This window comes from Pseudophryne corroboree, chromosome 12 (genome assembly GCF_028390025.1).
Source record: "Pseudophryne corroboree isolate aPseCor3 chromosome 12, aPseCor3.hap2, whole genome shotgun sequence".
In the NCBI taxonomy this organism is placed as follows: domain Eukaryota; kingdom Metazoa; phylum Chordata; class Amphibia; order Anura; family Myobatrachidae; genus Pseudophryne; species Pseudophryne corroboree.
This window is the reverse complement of record NC_086455.1, coordinates 176,620,293-176,638,913: the sequence shown is the minus strand read 5'-3', so window position 1 is coordinate 176,638,913 and position 18,621 is coordinate 176,620,293. Positions and strand designations below refer to the sequence as shown.

Below are 18,621 nucleotides of genomic sequence, written 5' to 3'. Positions count from 1 at the left end.
CTGACTGCACGTTACACGCAGGAGACCCCTGATCTGCAGCTCAGAGATTGCGCTTCCCCCCGTTACCTGCCGCCTAGCGCTGACTGCATGTTACACGCAGGAGACCCCTGATCTGCAGCTCAGAGACTGCGCTTTCCCCCCGTTACCTGCCGCCTAGCGCTGACTGCACGTTACACGCAGGAGACCCCTGATCTGCAGCTCAGAGACTGCGCTTTCCCCCCTGTTACCTGCCGCCTAGCACTGACTGCATGTTACACGCAGGAGACCCCTGATCTGCAGCTCAGAGACTGCGCTTTCCCCCCGTTACCTGCCGCCTAGCGCTGACTGCATGTTACACGCAGGAGACCCCTGATCTGCAGATCAGAGACTGCGCTTTCCCCCCGTTACCTGCCGCCTAGCGCTGACTGCATGTTACACGCAGGAGACCCCTGATCTGCAGCTCAGAGACTGCGCTTTCCCCCTGTTACCTGCCGCCTAGCACTGACTGCACGTTACACGCAGGAGACCCCTGATCTGCAGCTCAGAGACTGCGCTTTCCCCCCGTTACCTGACGCCTAGCGCTGACTGCACGTTACACGCAGGAGACCCCTGATCTGCAGCTCAGAGACTGCGCTTTCCCCCCGTTACCTGCCGCCTAGCGCTGACTGCACGTTACACGCAGGAGACCCCTGATCTGCTGCTCAGATACTGCGCTTTCCCCCCCGTTACCTGCCGCCTAGCACTGACTGCATGTTACACGCAGGAGACCCCTGATCTGCAGCTCAGAGACTGCGCTTTCCCCCCCGTTACCTGCCGCCTAGTGCTGACTGCATGTTAAACGCAGGAGACCCCTGATCTGCAGCTCAGAGACTGCGCTTTCCCCCCGTTACCTGCCGCCTAGCACTGACTGCATGTTACACGCAGGAGACCCCTGATCTGCAGCTCAGAGACTGCGCTTTCCCCCCCGTTACCTGCCGCCTAGCACTGACTGCATGTTACACGCAGGAGACCCCTGATCTGCAGCTCAGAGACTGCGCTTTCCCCCGTTACCTGCCGCCTAGCGCTGACTGCACGTTACACGCAGGAGACCCCTGATCTGCAGCTCAGAGACTGCGCTTTCCCCCCGTTACCTGCCGCCTAGCGCTGACTGCATGGTACACGCAGAAGACCCCTGATCTGCAGCTCAGAGACTGCGCTTTCCCCCGTTACCTGACGCCTAGTGCTGACTGCACGTTACACGCAGGAGACCCCTGATCTGCAGCTCAGAGACTGCGCTTTCCCCCCGTTACCTGCCGCCTAGCGCTGACTGCACGTTACACGCAGGAAACCCCTGATCTGCAGCTCAGGGACTGCGCTTTCCCCCCGTTGCCTAGCGCTGACTGCATGTTACACACAGGAGACCCCTGATCTGAAGCTCAGAGACTGCGCTTTCCCCCCTGTTACCTGCCGCCTAGCACTGACTGCATGTTACACGCAGGAGACCCCTGATCTGCAGCTCAGAGACTGCGCTTTCCCCCCGTTACCTGCAGCCTAGCGCTGACTGCACGTTACACGCAGGAGACCCCTGATCTGCAGCTCAGACACGGCGCTTTCCCCCCGTTACCTGCCGCCTAGCGCTGACTGCATGTTACACGCAGGAGACCCCTGATCTGCAGCTCAGAGACTGCGCTTTCCCCCCGTTACCTGACGCCTAGCGCTGACTGCATGTTACACGCAGGAGACCCCTGATCTACAGCTCAGAGACTGCGCTTTCCCCCCTGTTACCTGCCGCCTAGCGCTGACTGCATGTTACACGCAGGAAACCCCTGATCTGCAGCTCAGAGACTGCGCTTTCCCCCTGTTACCTGCCGCCTAGCGCTGACTGCATGTTACACGCAGGAGACCCCTGATCTGCAGCTCAGAGACTGCGGTTTCCCCCCGTTACCTGCCGCCTAGCGCTGACTGCATGTTACACGCAGGAGACCCCTGATCTGCAGCTCAGAGACTGCGCTTTCCCCCAGTTACCTGCCGCCTCCCCGTTACCTGACGCCTAGCGCTGACTGCACGTTACACGCAGGAGACCCCTGATCTGCAGCTCAGAGACTGCGCTTTCCCCCCGTTACCTGCCGCCTAGCACTGACTGCATGTTACACACAGGAGACCCCTGATCTGCTGCTCAGAGACTGCGCTTTCCCCCCGTTACCTGCCGCCTAGCACTGACTGCATGTTACACACAGGAGACCCCTGATCTGCAGCTCAGACACGGCGCTTCCCCCCGTTACCTGCCGCCTAGCGCTGACTGCATGTTACACGCAGGAGACCCCTGATCTGCAGCTCAGAGACTGCGCTTTCCCCCCGTTACCTGACGCCTAGCGCTGACTGCATGTTACACGCAGGAGACCCCTGATCTGCAGCTCAGAGACTGCGCTTTCCCCCCGTTACCTGACGCCTAGCGCTGACTGCATGTTACACGCAGGAGACCCCTGATCTGCAGCTCAGAGACTGCGCTTTCCCCCCTGTTACCTGCCGCCTAGCACTGACTGCATGTTACACACAGGAGACCCCTGATCTGCAGCTCAGAGACTGCGCTTTCCCCCCGTTGCCTAGCGCTGACTGCATGTTACACACAGGAGACCCCTGATCTGCAGCTCAGAGACTGCGCTTTTCCCCCTGTTACCTGCCGCCTAGCACTGACTGCATGTTACACGCAGGAGACCCCTGATCTGCAGCTCAGAGACTGCGCTTTTCCCCCTGTTACCTGACGCCTAGCACTGACTGCATGTTACACGCAGGAGACCCCTGATCTGCAGCTCAGAGACTGCGCTTTCCCCCCGTTGCCTAGCGCTGACTGCATGTTACACACAGGAGACCCCTGATCTGCAGCTCAGAGACTGCGCTTTTCCCCCTGTTACCTGCCGCCTAGCACTGACTGCATGTTACACGCAGGAGACCCCTGATCTGCAGCTCAGAGACTGCGCTTTTCCCCCTGTTACCTGCCGCCTAGCACTGACTGCATGTTACACACAGGAGACCCCTGATCTGCAGCTCAGAGACTGCGCTTTCCCCCCTGTTACCTGCCGCCTAGCGCTGACTGCGTGTTACACGCAGGAAACCCTAGATCTGCAGCTCAGAGACTGCGCTTTCCCCCTGTTACCTGCCGCCTAGCGCTGACTGCATGTTACACGCAGGAGACCCCTGATCTGCAGCTCAGAGACTGCGGTTTCCCCCCGTTACCTGCCGCCTAGCGCTGTATGCATGTTACACGCAGGAGACCCCTGATCTGCAGCTCAGAGACTGCGCTTTCCCCCCGTTACCTGCCGCCTAGCGCTGACTGCATGTTACACGCAGGAGACCCCTGATCTGCAGCTCAGAGACTGCGCTTTCCCCCCGTTACCTGACGCCTAGCACTGACTGCATGTTACACGCAGGAGACCCCTGATCTGCAGCTCAGAGACTGCGCTTTCCCCCGTTACCTGCCGCCTAGCGCTGACTGCACGTTACACGCAGGAGACCCCTGATCTGCAGCTCAGAGACTGCGCTTTCCCCCCGTTACCTGCCGCCTAGCACTGACTGCACGTTACACGCAGGAGACCCCTGATCTGCAGCCCAGATACTGCGCTTTCCCCCCGTTACCTGCCGCCTAGCACTGACTGCATGTTACACGCAGGAGACCCCTGATCTGCAGCTCAGAGACTGCGCTTTCCCCCCCGTTACCTGCCGCCTAGCACTGACTGCATGTTACACGCAGGAGACCCCTGATCTGCAGCTCAGAGACTGCGCTTTCCTCCCGTTACCTGCCTTCTAGCGCTGACTGCACGTTACACGCAGGAGACCCCTGATCTGCAGCTCAGAGACTGCGCTTTCCCCCCGTTACCTGCCGCCTAGCACTGACTGCACGTTACACGCAGGAGACCCCTGATCTGCAGCTCAGAGACTGCGCTTTCCCCCCTGTTACCTGACGCCTAGCGCTGACTGCATGTTACACGCAGGAAACCCCTGATCTGCAGCTCAGAGACTGCGCTTTCCCCCCCGTTACCTGCCGCCTAGCACTGACTGCATGTTACACGCAGGAGACCCCTGATCTGCAGCTCAGAGACTGCGCTTTCCTCCCGTTACCTGCCGCCTAGCACTGACTGCATGTTACACGCAGGAGACCCCTGATCTGCAGCTCAGAGACTGCGCTTTCCCCCGTTACCTGCCGCCTAGCACTGACTGCATGTTACACGCAGGAGACCCCTGATCTGCAGCTCAGAGACTGCGCTTTCCCCCGTTACCTGCCTTCTAGCGCTGACTGCACGTTACACGCAGGAGACCCCTGATCTGCAGCTCAGAGACTGCGCTTTCCCCCCGTTACCTGCCGCCTAGCACTGACTGCACGTTACACGCAGGAGACCCCTGATCTGCAGCTCAGAGACTGCGCTTTCCCCCCTGTTACCTGCCGCCTAGCACTGACTGCATGTTACACGCAGGAGACCCCTGATCTGCAGCTCAGACTGCGCTTTCCCCCCGTTACCTGCCGCCTAGCGCTGACTGCACGTTACACGCAGGAGACCCGTGATCTGCAGCTCAGACACGGCGCTTCCCCCCGTTACCTGCCGCCTAGCGCTGACTGCATGTTACACGCAGGAGACCCCTGATCTGCAGCTCAGAGACTGCGCTTTCCCCCCGTTACCTGACGCCTAGCGCTGACTGCATGTTACACGCAGGAGACCCCTGATCTGCAGCTCAGAGACTGCGCTTTCCCCCCGTTACCTGACGCCTAGCGCTGACTGCATGTTACACGCAGGAGACCCCTGATCTGCAGCTCAGAGACTGCGCTTTCCCCCCTGTTACCTGCCGCCTAGCACTGACTGCATGTTACACGCAGGAGACCCCTGATCTGCAGCTCAGAGACTGCGCTTTCCCCCCGTTACCTGCCGCCTAGCGCTGACTGCACGTTACACGCAGGAGACCCCTGATCTGCAGCTCAGACACGGTGCTTCCCCCCGTTACCTGCCGCCTAGCGCTGACTGCATGTTACACGCAGGAGACCCCTGATCTGCAGCTCAGAGACTGCGCTTTCCCCCCGTTACCTGACGCCTAGCGCTGACTGCATGTTACACGCAGGAGACCCCTGATCTGCAGCTCAGAGACTGCGCTTTCCCCCCGTTACCTGACGCCTAGCGCTGACTGCATGTTACACGCAGGAGACCCCTGATCTGCAGCTCAGAGACTGCGCTTTCCCCCCTGTTACCTGCCGCCTAGTGCTGACTGCATGTTACACGCAGGAGACCCCTGATCTGCAGCTCAGAGACTGCGCTTTCCCCCGTTACCTGCCTTCTAGCGCTGACTGCACGTTACACGCAGGAGACCCCTGATCTGCAGCTCAGAGACTGCGCTTTCCCCCCGTTACCTGCCGCCTAGCACTGACTGCACGTTACACGCAGGAGACCCCTGATCTGCAGCTCAGAGACTGCGCTTTCCCCCCTGTTACCTGCCGCCTAGCACTGACTGCATGTTACACGCAGGAGACCCGTGATCTGCAGCTCAGACACGGCGCTTCCCCCCGTTACCTGCCGCCTAGCGCTGACTGCATGTTACACGCAGGAGACCCCTGATCTGCAGCTCAGAGACTGCGCTTTCCCCCCGTTACCTGATGCCTAGCGCTGACTGCATGTTACACGCAGGAGACCCCTGATCTGCAGCTCAGAGACTGCGCTTTCCCCCCGTTACCTGACGCCTAGCGCTGACTGCATGTTACACGCAGGAGACCCCTGATCTGCAGCTCAGAGACTGCGCTTTCCCCCCTGTTACCTGCCGCCTAGCACTGACTGCATGTTACACGCAGGAGACCCCTGATCTGCAGCTCAGAGACTGCGCTTTCCCCCCGTTACCTGCCGCCTAGCGCTGACTGCACGTTACACGCAGGAGACCCCTGATCTGCAGCTCAGACACGGTTCTTCCCCCCGTTACCTGCCGCCTAGCGCTGACTGCATGTTACACGCAGGAGACCCCTGATCTGCAGCTCAGAGACTGCGCTTTCCCCCCGTTACCTGACGCCTAGCGCTGACTGCATGTTACACGCAGGAGACCCCTGATCTGCAGCTCAGAGACTGCGCTTTCCCCCCGTTACCTGACGCCTAGCGCTGACTGCATGTTACACGCAGGAGACCCCTGATCTGCAGCTCAGAGACTGCGCTTTCCCCCCTGTTACCTGCCGCCTAGCGCTGACTGCATGTTACACGCAGGAAACCCCTGATCTGCAGCTCAGAGACTGCGCTTTCCCCCTGTTACCTGCCGCCTAGCGCTGACTGCATGTTACATGCAGGAGACCCCTGATCTGCAGCTCAGAGACTGCGCTTTCCCCCCGTTAACTGCCGCCTAGCGCTGACTGCATGTTAAACGCAGGAGACCCCTGATCTGCAGCTCAGAGACTGCGCTTTCCCCCCGTTACCTGCCGCCTAGCGCTGACTGCATGTTACACGCAGGAGACCCCTGATCTGCAGCTCAGAGACTGCGCTTTCCCCCCTGTTACCTGCCGCCTAGCACTGACTGCATGTTACACGCAGGAGACCCCTGATCTGCAGCTCAGAGACTGCGCTTTCCCCCCGTTACCTGCCGCCTAGCGCTGACTGCATGTTACACGCAGGAGACCCCTGATCTGCAGATCAGAGACTGCGCTTTCCCCCCGTTACCTGCCGCCTAGCGCTGACTGCATGTTACACGCAGGAGACCCCTGATCTGCAGCTCAGAGACTGCGCTTTCCCCCTGTTACCTGCCGCCTAGCGCTGACTGCATGTTACACGCAGGAGACCCCTGATCTGCAGCTCAGAGACTGCGCTTTCCCCCTGTTACCTGCCGCCTAGCACTGACTGCACGTTACACGCAGGAGACCCCTGATCTGCAGCTCAGAGACTGCGCTTTCCCCCCGTTACCTGACGCCTAGCGCTGACTGCACGTTACACGCAGGAGACCCCTGATCTGCAGCTCAGAGACTGCGCTTTCCCCCCGTTACCTGCCGCCTAGCGCTGACTGCACGTTACACGCAGGAGACCCCTGATCTGCTGCTCAGATACTGCGCTTTCCCCCCCGTTACCTGCCGCCTAGCACTGACTGCATGTTACACGCAGGAGACCCCTGATCTGCAGCTCAGAGACTGCGCTTTCCCCCCCGTTACCTGCCGCCTAGTGCTGACTGCATGTTAAACGCAGGAGACCCCTGATCTGCAGCTCAGAGACTGCGCTTTCCCCCCGTTACCTGCCGCCTAGCACTGACTGCATGTTACACGCAGGAGACCCCTGATCTGCAGCTCAGAGACTGCGCTTTCCCCCCCGTTACCTGCCGCCTAGCACTGACTGCATGTTACACGCAGGAGACCCCTGATCTGCAGCTCAGAGACTGCGCTTTCCCCCGTTACCTGCCGCCTAGCGCTGACTGCACGTTACACGCAGGAGACCCCTGATCTGCAGCTCAGAGACTGCGCTTTCCCCCCGTTACCTGCCGCCTAGCGCTGACTGCATGGTACACGCAGAAGACCCCTGATCTGCAGCTCAGAGACTGCGCTTTCCCCCGTTACCTGACGCCTAGTGCTGACTGCACGTTACACGCAGGAGACCCCTGATCTGCAGCTCAGAGACTGCGCTTTCCCCCCGTTACCTGCCGCCTAGCGCTGACTGCACGTTACACGCAGGAAACCCCTGATCTGCAGCTCAGGGACTGCGCTTTCCCCCCGTTGCCTAGCGCTGACTGCATGTTACACACAGGAGACCCCTGATCTGAAGCTCAGAGACTGCGCTTTCCCCCCTGTTACCTGCCGCCTAGCACTGACTGCATGTTACACGCAGGAGACCCCTGATCTGCAGCTCAGAGACTGCGCTTTCCCCCCGTTACCTGCAGCCTAGCGCTGACTGCACGTTACACGCAGGAGACCCCTGATCTGCAGCTCAGACACGGCGCTTTCCCCCCGTTACCTGCCGCCTAGCGCTGACTGCATGTTACACGCAGGAGACCCCTGATCTGCAGCTCAGAGACTGCGCTTTCCCCCCGTTACCTGACGCCTAGCGCTGACTGCATGTTACACGCAGGAGACCCCTGATCTACAGCTCAGAGACTGCGCTTTCCCCCCTGTTACCTGCCGCCTAGCGCTGACTGCATGTTACACGCAGGAAACCCCTGATCTGCAGCTCAGAGACTGCGCTTTCCCCCTGTTACCTGCCGCCTAGCGCTGACTGCATGTTACACGCAGGAGACCCCTGATCTGCAGCTCAGAGACTGCGGTTTCCCCCCGTTACCTGCCGCCTAGCGCTGACTGCATGTTACACGCAGGAGACCCCTGATCTGCAGCTCAGAGACTGCGCTTTCCCCCAGTTACCTGCCGCCTCCCCGTTACCTGACGCCTAGCGCTGACTGCACGTTACACGCAGGAGACCCCTGATCTGCAGCTCAGAGACTGCGCTTTCCCCCCGTTACCTGCCGCCTAGCACTGACTGCATGTTACACACAGGAGACCCCTGATCTGCTGCTCAGAGACTGCGCTTTCCCCCCGTTACCTGCCGCCTAGCACTGACTGCATGTTACACACAGGAGACCCCTGATCTGCAGCTCAGACACGGCGCTTCCCCCCGTTACCTGCCGCCTAGCGCTGACTGCATGTTACACGCAGGAGACCCCTGATCTGCAGCTCAGAGACTGCGCTTTCCCCCCGTTACCTGACGCCTAGCGCTGACTGCATGTTACACGCAGGAGACCCCTGATCTGCAGCTCAGAGACTGCGCTTTCCCCCCGTTACCTGACGCCTAGCGCTGACTGCATGTTACACGCAGGAGACCCCTGATCTGCAGCTCAGAGACTGCGCTTTCCCCCCTGTTACCTGCCGCCTAGCACTGACTGCATGTTACACACAGGAGACCCCTGATCTGCAGCTCAGAGACTGCGCTTTCCCCCCGTTGCCTAGCGCTGACTGCATGTTACACACAGGAGACCCCTGATCTGCAGCTCAGAGACTGCGCTTTTCCCCCTGTTACCTGCCGCCTAGCACTGACTGCATGTTACACGCAGGAGACCCCTGATCTGCAGCTCAGAGACTGCGCTTTTCCCCCTGTTACCTGACGCCTAGCACTGACTGCATGTTACACGCAGGAGACCCCTGATCTGCAGCTCAGAGACTGCGCTTTCCCCCCGTTGCCTAGCGCTGACTGCATGTTACACACAGGAGACCCCTGATCTGCAGCTCAGAGACTGCGCTTTTCCCCCTGTTACCTGCCGCCTAGCACTGACTGCATGTTACACGCAGGAGACCCCTGATCTGCAGCTCAGAGACTGCGCTTTTCCCCCTGTTACCTGCCGCCTAGCACTGACTGCATGTTACACACAGGAGACCCCTGATCTGCAGCTCAGAGACTGCGCTTTCCCCCCTGTTACCTGCCGCCTAGCGCTGACTGCGTGTTACACGCAGGAAACCCTAGATCTGCAGCTCAGAGACTGCGCTTTCCCCCTGTTACCTGCCGCCTAGCGCTGACTGCATGTTACACGCAGGAGACCCCTGATCTGCAGCTCAGAGACTGCGGTTTCCCCCCGTTACCTGCCGCCTAGCGCTGTATGCATGTTACACGCAGGAGACCCCTGATCTGCAGCTCAGAGACTGCGCTTTCCCCCCGTTACCTGCCGCCTAGCGCTGACTGCATGTTACACGCAGGAGACCCCTGATCTGCAGCTCAGAGACTGCGCTTTCCCCCCGTTACCTGACGCCTAGCACTGACTGCATGTTACACGCAGGAGACCCCTGATCTGCAGCTCAGAGACTGCGCTTTCCCCCGTTACCTGCCGCCTAGCGCTGACTGCACGTTACACGCAGGAGACCCCTGATCTGCAGCTCAGAGACTGCGCTTTCCCCCCGTTACCTGCCGCCTAGCACTGACTGCACGTTACACGCAGGAGACCCCTGATCTGCAGCCCAGATACTGCGCTTTCCCCCCGTTACCTGCCGCCTAGCACTGACTGCATGTTACACGCAGGAGACCCCTGATCTGCAGCTCAGAGACTGCGCTTTCCCCCCCGTTACCTGCCGCCTAGCACTGACTGCATGTTACACGCAGGAGACCCCTGATCTGCAGCTCAGAGACTGCGCTTTCCTCCCGTTACCTGCCTTCTAGCGCTGACTGCACGTTACACGCAGGAGACCCCTGATCTGCAGCTCAGAGACTGCGCTTTCCCCCCGTTACCTGCCGCCTAGCACTGACTGCACGTTACACGCAGGAGACCCCTGATCTGCAGCTCAGAGACTGCGCTTTCCCCCCTGTTACCTGACGCCTAGCGCTGACTGCATGTTACACGCAGGAAACCCCTGATCTGCAGCTCAGAGACTGCGCTTTCCCCCCCGTTACCTGCCGCCTAGCACTGACTGCATGTTACACGCAGGAGACCCCTGATCTGCAGCTCAGAGACTGCGCTTTCCTCCCGTTACCTGCCGCCTAGCACTGACTGCATGTTACACGCAGGAGACCCCTGATCTGCAGCTCAGAGACTGCGCTTTCCCCCGTTACCTGCCGCCTAGCACTGACTGCATGTTACACGCAGGAGACCCCTGATCTGCAGCTCAGAGACTGCGCTTTCCCCCGTTACCTGCCTTCTAGCGCTGACTGCACGTTACACGCAGGAGACCCCTGATCTGCAGCTCAGAGACTGCGCTTTCCCCCCGTTACCTGCCGCCTAGCACTGACTGCACGTTACACGCAGGAGACCCCTGATCTGCAGCTCAGAGACTGCGCTTTCCCCCCTGTTACCTGCCGCCTAGCACTGACTGCATGTTACACGCAGGAGACCCCTGATCTGCAGCTCAGACTGCGCTTTCCCCCCGTTACCTGCCGCCTAGCGCTGACTGCACGTTACACGCAGGAGACCCGTGATCTGCAGCTCAGACACGGCGCTTCCCCCCGTTACCTGCCGCCTAGCGCTGACTGCATGTTACACGCAGGAGACCCCTGATCTGCTGCTCAGAGACTGCGCTTTCCCCCCGTTACCTGACGCCTAGCGCTGACTGCATGTTACACGCAGGAGACCCCTGATCTGCAGCTCAGAGACTGCGCTTTCCCCCCGTTACCTGACGCCTAGCGCTGACTGCATGTTACACGCAGGAGACCCCTGATCTGCAGCTCAGAGACTGCGCTTTCCCCCCTGTTACCTGCCGCCTAGCACTGACTGCATGTTACACGCAGGAGACCCCTGATCTGCAGCTCAGAGACTGCGCTTTCCCCCCGTTACCTGCCGCCTAGCGCTGACTGCACGTTACACGCAGGAGACCCCTGATCTGCAGCTCAGACACGGTGCTTCCCCCCGTTACCTGCCGCCTAGCGCTGACTGCATGTTACACGCAGGAGACCCCTGATCTGCAGCTCAGAGACTGCGCTTTCCCCCCGTTACCTGACGCCTAGCGCTGACTGCATGTTACACGCAGGAGACCCCTGATCTGCAGCTCAGAGACTGCGCTTTCCCCCCGTTACCTGACGCCTAGCGCTGACTGCATGTTACACGCAGGAGACCCCTGATCTGCAGCTCAGAGACTGCGCTTTCCCCCCTGTTACCTGCCGCCTAGTGCTGACTGCATGTTACACGCAGGAGACCCCTGATCTGCAGCTCAGAGACTGCGCTTTCCCCCGTTACCTGCCTTCTAGCGCTGACTGCACGTTACACGCAGGAGACCCCTGATCTGCAGCTCAGAGACTGCGCTTTCCCCCCGTTACCTGCCGCCTAGCACTGACTGCACGTTACACGCAGGAGACCCCTGATCTGCAGCTCAGAGACTGCGCTTTCCCCCCTGTTACCTGCCGCCTAGCACTGACTGCATGTTACACGCAGGAGACCCGTGATCTGCAGCTCAGACACGGCGCTTCCCCCCGTTACCTGCCGCCTAGCGCTGACTGCATGTTACACGCAGGAGACCCCTGATCTGCAGCTCAGAGACTGCGCTTTCCCCCCGTTACCTGATGCCTAGCGCTGACTGCATGTTACACGCAGGAGACCCCTGATCTGCAGCTCAGAGACTGCGCTTTCCCCCCGTTACCTGACGCCTAGCGCTGACTGCATGTTACACGCAGGAGACCCCTGATCTGCAGCTCAGAGACTGCGCTTTCCCCCCTGTTACCTGCCGCCTAGCACTGACTGCATGTTACACGCAGGAGACCCCTGATCTGCAGCTCAGAGACTGCGCTTTCCCCCCGTTACCTGCCGCCTAGCGCTGACTGCACGTTACACGCAGGAGACCCCTGATCTGCAGCTCAGACACGGTTCTTCCCCCCGTTACCTGCCGCCTAGCGCTGACTGCATGTTACACGCAGGAGACCCCTGATCTGCAGCTCAGAGACTGCGCTTTCCCCCCGTTACCTGACGCCTAGCGCTGACTGCATGTTACACGCAGGAGACCCCTGATCTGCAGCTCAGAGACTGCGCTTTCCCCCCGTTACCTGACGCCTAGCGCTGACTGCATGTTACACGCAGGAGACCCCTGATCTGCAGCTCAGAGACTGCGCTTTCCCCCCTGTTACCTGCCGCCTAGCGCTGACTGCATGTTACACGCAGGAAACCCCTGATCTGCAGCTCAGAGACTGCGCTTTCCCCCTGTTACCTGCCGCCTAGCGCTGACTGCATGTTACATGCAGGAGACCCCTGATCTGCAGCTCAGAGACTGCGCTTTCCCCCCGTTAACTGCCGCCTAGCGCTGACTGCATGTTAAACGCAGGAGACCCCTGATCTGCAGCTCAGAGACTGCGCTTTCCCCCCGTTACCTGCCGCCTAGCGCTGACTGCATGTTACACGCAGGAGACCCCTGATCTGCAGCTCAGAGACTGCGCTTTCCCCTCGTTACCTGCCGCCTAGCACTGACTGCATGTTACACGCAGGAGACCCCTGATCTGCAGCTCAGAGACTGCGCTTTCCCCCGTTACCTGCCGCCTAGCGCTGACTGCACGTTACACGCAGGAGACCCCTGATCTGCAGCTCAGAGACTGCGCTTTCCCCCCGTTACCTGCCGCCTAGCACTGACTGCACGTTACACGCAGGAGACCCCTGATCTGCAGCTCAGAGACTGCGCTTTCCACCCGTTACCTGCCGCCTAGCACTGACTGCACGTTACACGCAGGAGACCCCTGATCTGCAGCTCAGAGACTGCGCTTTCCCCCCGTTACCTGCCGCCTAGCGCTGACCAGGAGACCCCTGATCTGCAGCTCAGAGACTGTGCTTTCTCCCCGTTACCTGACGCCTAGCACTGACTGCATGTTACACGCAGGAGACCCCTGATCTGCAGCTCAGAGACTGCGCTTTCCCCCCGTTACCTGCCGCCTAGCACTGACTGCATGTTACACGCAGGAGACCCCTGATCTGCAGCTCAGAGACTGCGCTTTCCCCCCGTTACCTGCCGCCTAGCGCTGACTGCACGTTACACGCAGGAGACCCCTGATCTGCAGCTCAGAGACTGCGCTTTCCCTCGTTACCTGCCGCCTAGCGCTGACTGCGCGTTACATGCAGGAGACCCCTGATCTGCAGCTCAGAGACTGCGCTTTCCCCCCGATACCTGCCGCCTAGCACTGACTGCATGTTACACACAGGAGACCCCTGATCTGCAGCTCAGAGACTGCGCTTTCCCCCCGTTACCTGCCGCCTAGCGCTGACTGCATGTTACACACAGGAGACCCCTGATCTGCAGCTCAAGAGACTGCGCTTTCCCCCCGTTGCCTAGCGCTGACTGCATGTTACACACAGGAGACCCCTGATCTGCAGCTCAGAAACTGCGCTTTCCCCCCGATACAAAAAACTGCAACAAACGAGCGCCTAATCATCAAAATAAAAAGTGAAAACCAATACGTGTTTCATAGAATTAAATAACCACAATTTTGTGTTCCTGATAGTCTGCGCTTGCCGGAATACTATGTGTTGTATTGTGGTGATAGCATAGAAAAAGAACAAACGGCTGCGCTGAATATCAGGAACGAAACATAATGTACAGAGAGCCAACGTAGAAAATAACAATGTTTATTAATAAAACATATAAAAAGATTAATTATCAAATAACCGGTGAATAATATATATAAATATATATAAGAACAATCACTAGACGTGAACTAGTGGTATATTGTAATAACTCAGCTTATTGGGGTGAAAAGTTCCGTGATTCACTTGTTAGATAGTTGATAAATACCAGGTATGTTGGTAGGATCCTAATGAATTAAAAGTCCCTCAGTTGAAATTGATATTCAATACCTTTCCAAAATGGGCTGGTAAGAGCCGAGCGTCCTCGGCTTCAATGTCCTGCAATGCCCATATACGCTGTGCAGCGGAAAGGAATGGACCGTCTCTCTCACAACCCGGTCGTGGCGGCGTGTGCGCTGAAGCCGCTGATGTCGGATGCTGTAGACCATGGGTCTTCATCCTGTGGCCCTCCAGCTGCTGTGAAACTACACATCCCAGCATGCCCTGCCACAGTTTTGCTATTAAGGTATGCTAAAACTGAGGCAGGGCATGCTGGGATGTCTAGTTCCACAGCAGCTGGAGGGTCGCAGGTTGAAGACCCATGCTGTAGACGGAGGGTGCAGCGGGGACCAAGGAACACCTGGAAGATTTCACCTGAGCTTAGGACCCGCCCCTATCGACACCCAGCTCAGGTGAAATCTTCCAGGTGTTCCTTGGTCCCCGCTGCACCCTCCGTCTACAGCATCCGACATCAGCGGCTTCAGCGCACACGCCGCCACGACCGGGTTGTGAGAGAGACGGTCCATTCCTTTCCGCTGCACAGCGTATATGGGCATTGCAGGACATTGAAGCCGAGGACGCTCGGCTCTTACCAGCCCATTTTGGAAAGGTATTGAATATCAATTTCAACTGAGGGACTTTTAATTCATTAGGATCCTACCAACACACCTGGTATTTATCAACTATCTAACAAGTGAATCACGGAACTTTTCACCCCAATAAGCTGAGTTATTACAATATACCACTAGTTCACGTCTAGTGATTGTTCTTATATATATTTATATATATTATTCACCGGTTATTTGATAATTAATCTTTTTATATGTTTTATTAATAAACATTGTTATTTTCTACGTTGGCTTTCTGTACATTATGTTTCGTTCCTGATATTCAGCGCAGCCGTTTGTTCTTTTTCTATGCTTTCCCCCCGATACCTGCCGCCTAGCGCTGACTGCATGTTACACGCAGGAGACCCCTGATCTGCAGCTCAGAGACTGCGCTTTCCCCCCGTTACCTGCCGCCTAGCGCTGACTGCATGTTACACACAGGAGACCCCTGATCTGCAGCTCAAGAGACTGCGCTTTCCCCCCGTTGCCTAGCACTGACTGCATGTTACACACAGGAGACCCCTGATCTGCAGCTCAGAGACTGCGCTTTCCCCCCGATACCTGCTGCCTAGCACTGACTGCATGTTACACACAGGAGACCCCTGATCTGCAGCTCAGAGACTGCGCTTTCCCCCCGTTACCTGCCGCCTAGCGCTGACTGCATGTTACACGCAGGAGACCCCTGATCTGCAGCTCAGACACGGCGCTTTCCCCCGTTACCTGCCGCCTAGCACTGACTGCATGTTACACGCAGGAGACCCCTGATCTGCAGCTCAGAGACTGCGCTTTCCCCCCGTTACCTGCCGCCTAGCACTGACTGCATGTTACACGCAGGAGACCCCTGATCTGCAGCTCAGAGACTGCGCTTTCCCCCCGTTACCTGCCGCCTAGCGCTGACTGCATGTTACACGCAGGAGACCCCTGATCTGCAGCTCAGACACGGCGCTTTCCCCCGTTACCTGCCGCCTAGCGCTGACTGCATGTTACACGCAGGAGACCCCTGATCTGCAGCTCAGAGACTGCACTTTCCCCCCGTTACCTGCCGCCTAGCGCTGACTGCATGTTACACGCAGGAGACCCCTGATCTGCAGCTCAGAGACTGCGCTTTCCCCCCGTTACCTGCCGCCTAGCGCTGACTGCATGTTACACACAGGAGACCCCTGATCTGCAGCTCAAGAGACTGCGCTTTCCCCCCGTTGCCTAGCACTGACTGCATGTTACACACAGGAGACCCCTGATCTGCAGCTCAGAGACTGCGCTTTCCCCCCGATACCTGCTGCCTAGCACTGACTGCATGTTACACACAGGAGACCCCTGATCTGCAGCTCAGAGACTGCGCTTTCCCCCCGTTACCTGCCGCCTAGCGCTGACTGCATGTTACACGCAGGAGACCCCTGATCTGCAGCTCAGACACGGCGCTTTCCCCCGTTACCTGCCGCCTAGCGCTGACTGCATGTTACACGCAGGAGACCCCTGATCTGCAGCTCAGAGACTGCGCTTTCCCCCCGTTACCTGCCGCCTAGCACTGACTGCATGTTACACGCAGGAGACCCCTGATCTGCAGCTCAGAGACTGCGCTTTCCCCCCGTTACCTGCCGCCTAGCGCTGACTGCATGTTACACGCAGGAGACTCCTGATCTGCAGCTCAGACACGGCGCTTTCCCCCGTTACCTGCCGCCTAGCGCTGACTGCATGTTACACGCAGGAGACCCCTGATCTGCAGCTCAGAGACTGCGCTTTCCCCCCGTTACCTGCCGCCTAGCACTGACTGCATGTTACACGCAGGAGACCCCTGATCTGCAGCTCAGAGACTGCGCTTTCCCCCCGTTACCTGCCGCCTAGCGCTGACTGCACGTTACACGCAGGAGACCCCTGATCTGCAGCTCAGAGACTGCGCTTTCCCCCCGTTACCTGCCGCCTAACCCTTCTGGTCAGTCACTTTGCACAGGAATACTCTCCTTGAGTGACTGTATTAATGGAGTTAGATATTTGTGAGAACATTATCCCAATGACAAAGCTTTCTATATCACTTATAGTAAGGCGTGTTTCTGCAGCTGCGCACAGCGCGTTACATTTAGCGTGTTATGCATGCGGTGGGGTGGCAGTCTATGCGGTGCTGGCATGTTAGCTGGTTGGTTTGTGCCCGTGGCTGCACCGCCGTGCAATACATGAGCACATTGGTAACGCCGTTTCATTTTGGATTCCAGGATTATGCCAGTGGTGCGTTACTCACGGGGGAACTGAAGAAAACCCTGATAGAGACATTACAGCCCATGATTGCAGCACACCAGGAGCGACGGAAACACGTCACAGAAGAGATGGTGAAGCAAATGATGACTCCACGGAAGTTGGCCTTTGACTTTTAGCATCTTCTAGAAGCTTTCCCTGTTGGCTGTAATTTATCAATAAACACATTCTGCATATTCCAGAACATTCTGAGCCAAGTGGTGGGTATTGTCTGGGCTGCTTGTTTACTACCTAGAACAGATATTCTAAATTATTGAAATAAATATAATTACATTCCTTCCTATGGTATTAAACTCCTGAACGTGACGAAGTAAAACATAAAAGGAGAGATCTGGTAGACTTGCCTTTTGTTAACTTTTTCTTCAGAGTCCATAGGGTCCACAGGGAAGACAATGGGGTGTAGGAGGAAGGATAGGACAGGTTAGTATTGGGAGACCGATGTTTGGAATCCCGCAGGTCACCATACCGACCCCAGGATCCTGATTGCCGGCGGGGACGATGGGCAAGCGCAAGGAAGCCCCTTGCGGGCTCGTTACAGGGTCTATTCCCGCTCTGTAGGTGTCGGGACTGGATCTGGTGTTGCTGGGGTCTGGAGTGGAGCTGTGCATTCTCCACCATGTCAAAGGTGGAGACCATGAACCCCAGGGCCTGCATGGCTGATTGATTGATACTACGCGACTGTGACGTAACTTGCGCACTTGTTGCTGTAGTGCGGACATCTTGTCTACTGGCAGGAAAATTCTTTGTACCTGAGAATCCATGAGAGCTCCCAGATGTAACCTCCTTTGAGAAGACGTAAGGGATGACTTTTTCCAATTGATTAGCCAACAGTGTGTTTGATAAAAGACAATGGCCAACTGAAGATGGCGGTGAAGGATCTCCGGAGAGTGCGAGGATCATCAGGTCGTCTAGCTATGGAATTATCCTGACCCCATGACGATGCAGATGTGCTGCCATAGCAGCCATGATCTTGGTAAAGACCCTGGGGGCAGTAGAAAGACCAAAGGGCTGTGCTCATAATTGGAAATGTTGCTGGAGAACAGCTAAGCTTGGGAGCTGCTGCTGAGAAGGTGCTATAGGTTCATGTAGGTAAATGTCCTGAATGTCCAGAGACACCATAAAGTCTCCAGGCTCCATAGCTAGGACAATAGAATGGAGTGTTTCCATATGAATCCCAGGCACTCTGATATCCCTGTTCAGGGTTGTGCGATTGAGGATAGGCCGATTTGACGAAGGGACCGGAATTACTACCAGTGAGTGCAGTAGGGACTGAGTGCCCTTCTAAAGGTCCTATGCTTTGCATGGGTCTGATGGGGGACATTTGTCAAATAATTGCTGGGTGGGAGGGTGCATCTCCGGAATATGAGTATGTACCCATGAGAGACCACTTCTTGCACCCAGGTGTCTGTGGTGGTCTGACACCAATACTGTACAAACTGAAGAAGCTGAGATCCTCCAGGAGGAGGCCTTCCCCATCAGGCTGAGGTTTTATCTTCAGACTTGGTGGCTGGAAGTCTGGTAGCCCATGCCTGTTTGGCCCTGGGTTTGGAGGTCTTTGTGGAAGTAGACTGCCGAGGAAAGGACTGTCCTT

General features: G+C 57.6%; 1 protein-coding gene across 1 annotated transcript in view; it reads left to right on the top strand.

Annotated features, from left to right (window-relative positions):
- The window catches only part of WARS1 (tryptophanyl-tRNA synthetase 1), a 206,465-nt gene extending 189,251 nt beyond the window's left edge, over positions 1-17,214 (top strand). Inside the window, exon 11 of the mRNA XM_063948647.1 lies at positions 16,991-17,214. Coding sequence (XP_063804717.1) covers positions 16,991-17,149 — 159 coding nt within the window. The 3' untranslated portion in view covers positions 17,150-17,214. The remainder of the gene's footprint in view (positions 1-16,990) is intronic.
- Positions 17,215-18,621: the final 1,407 nt, after the last annotated feature.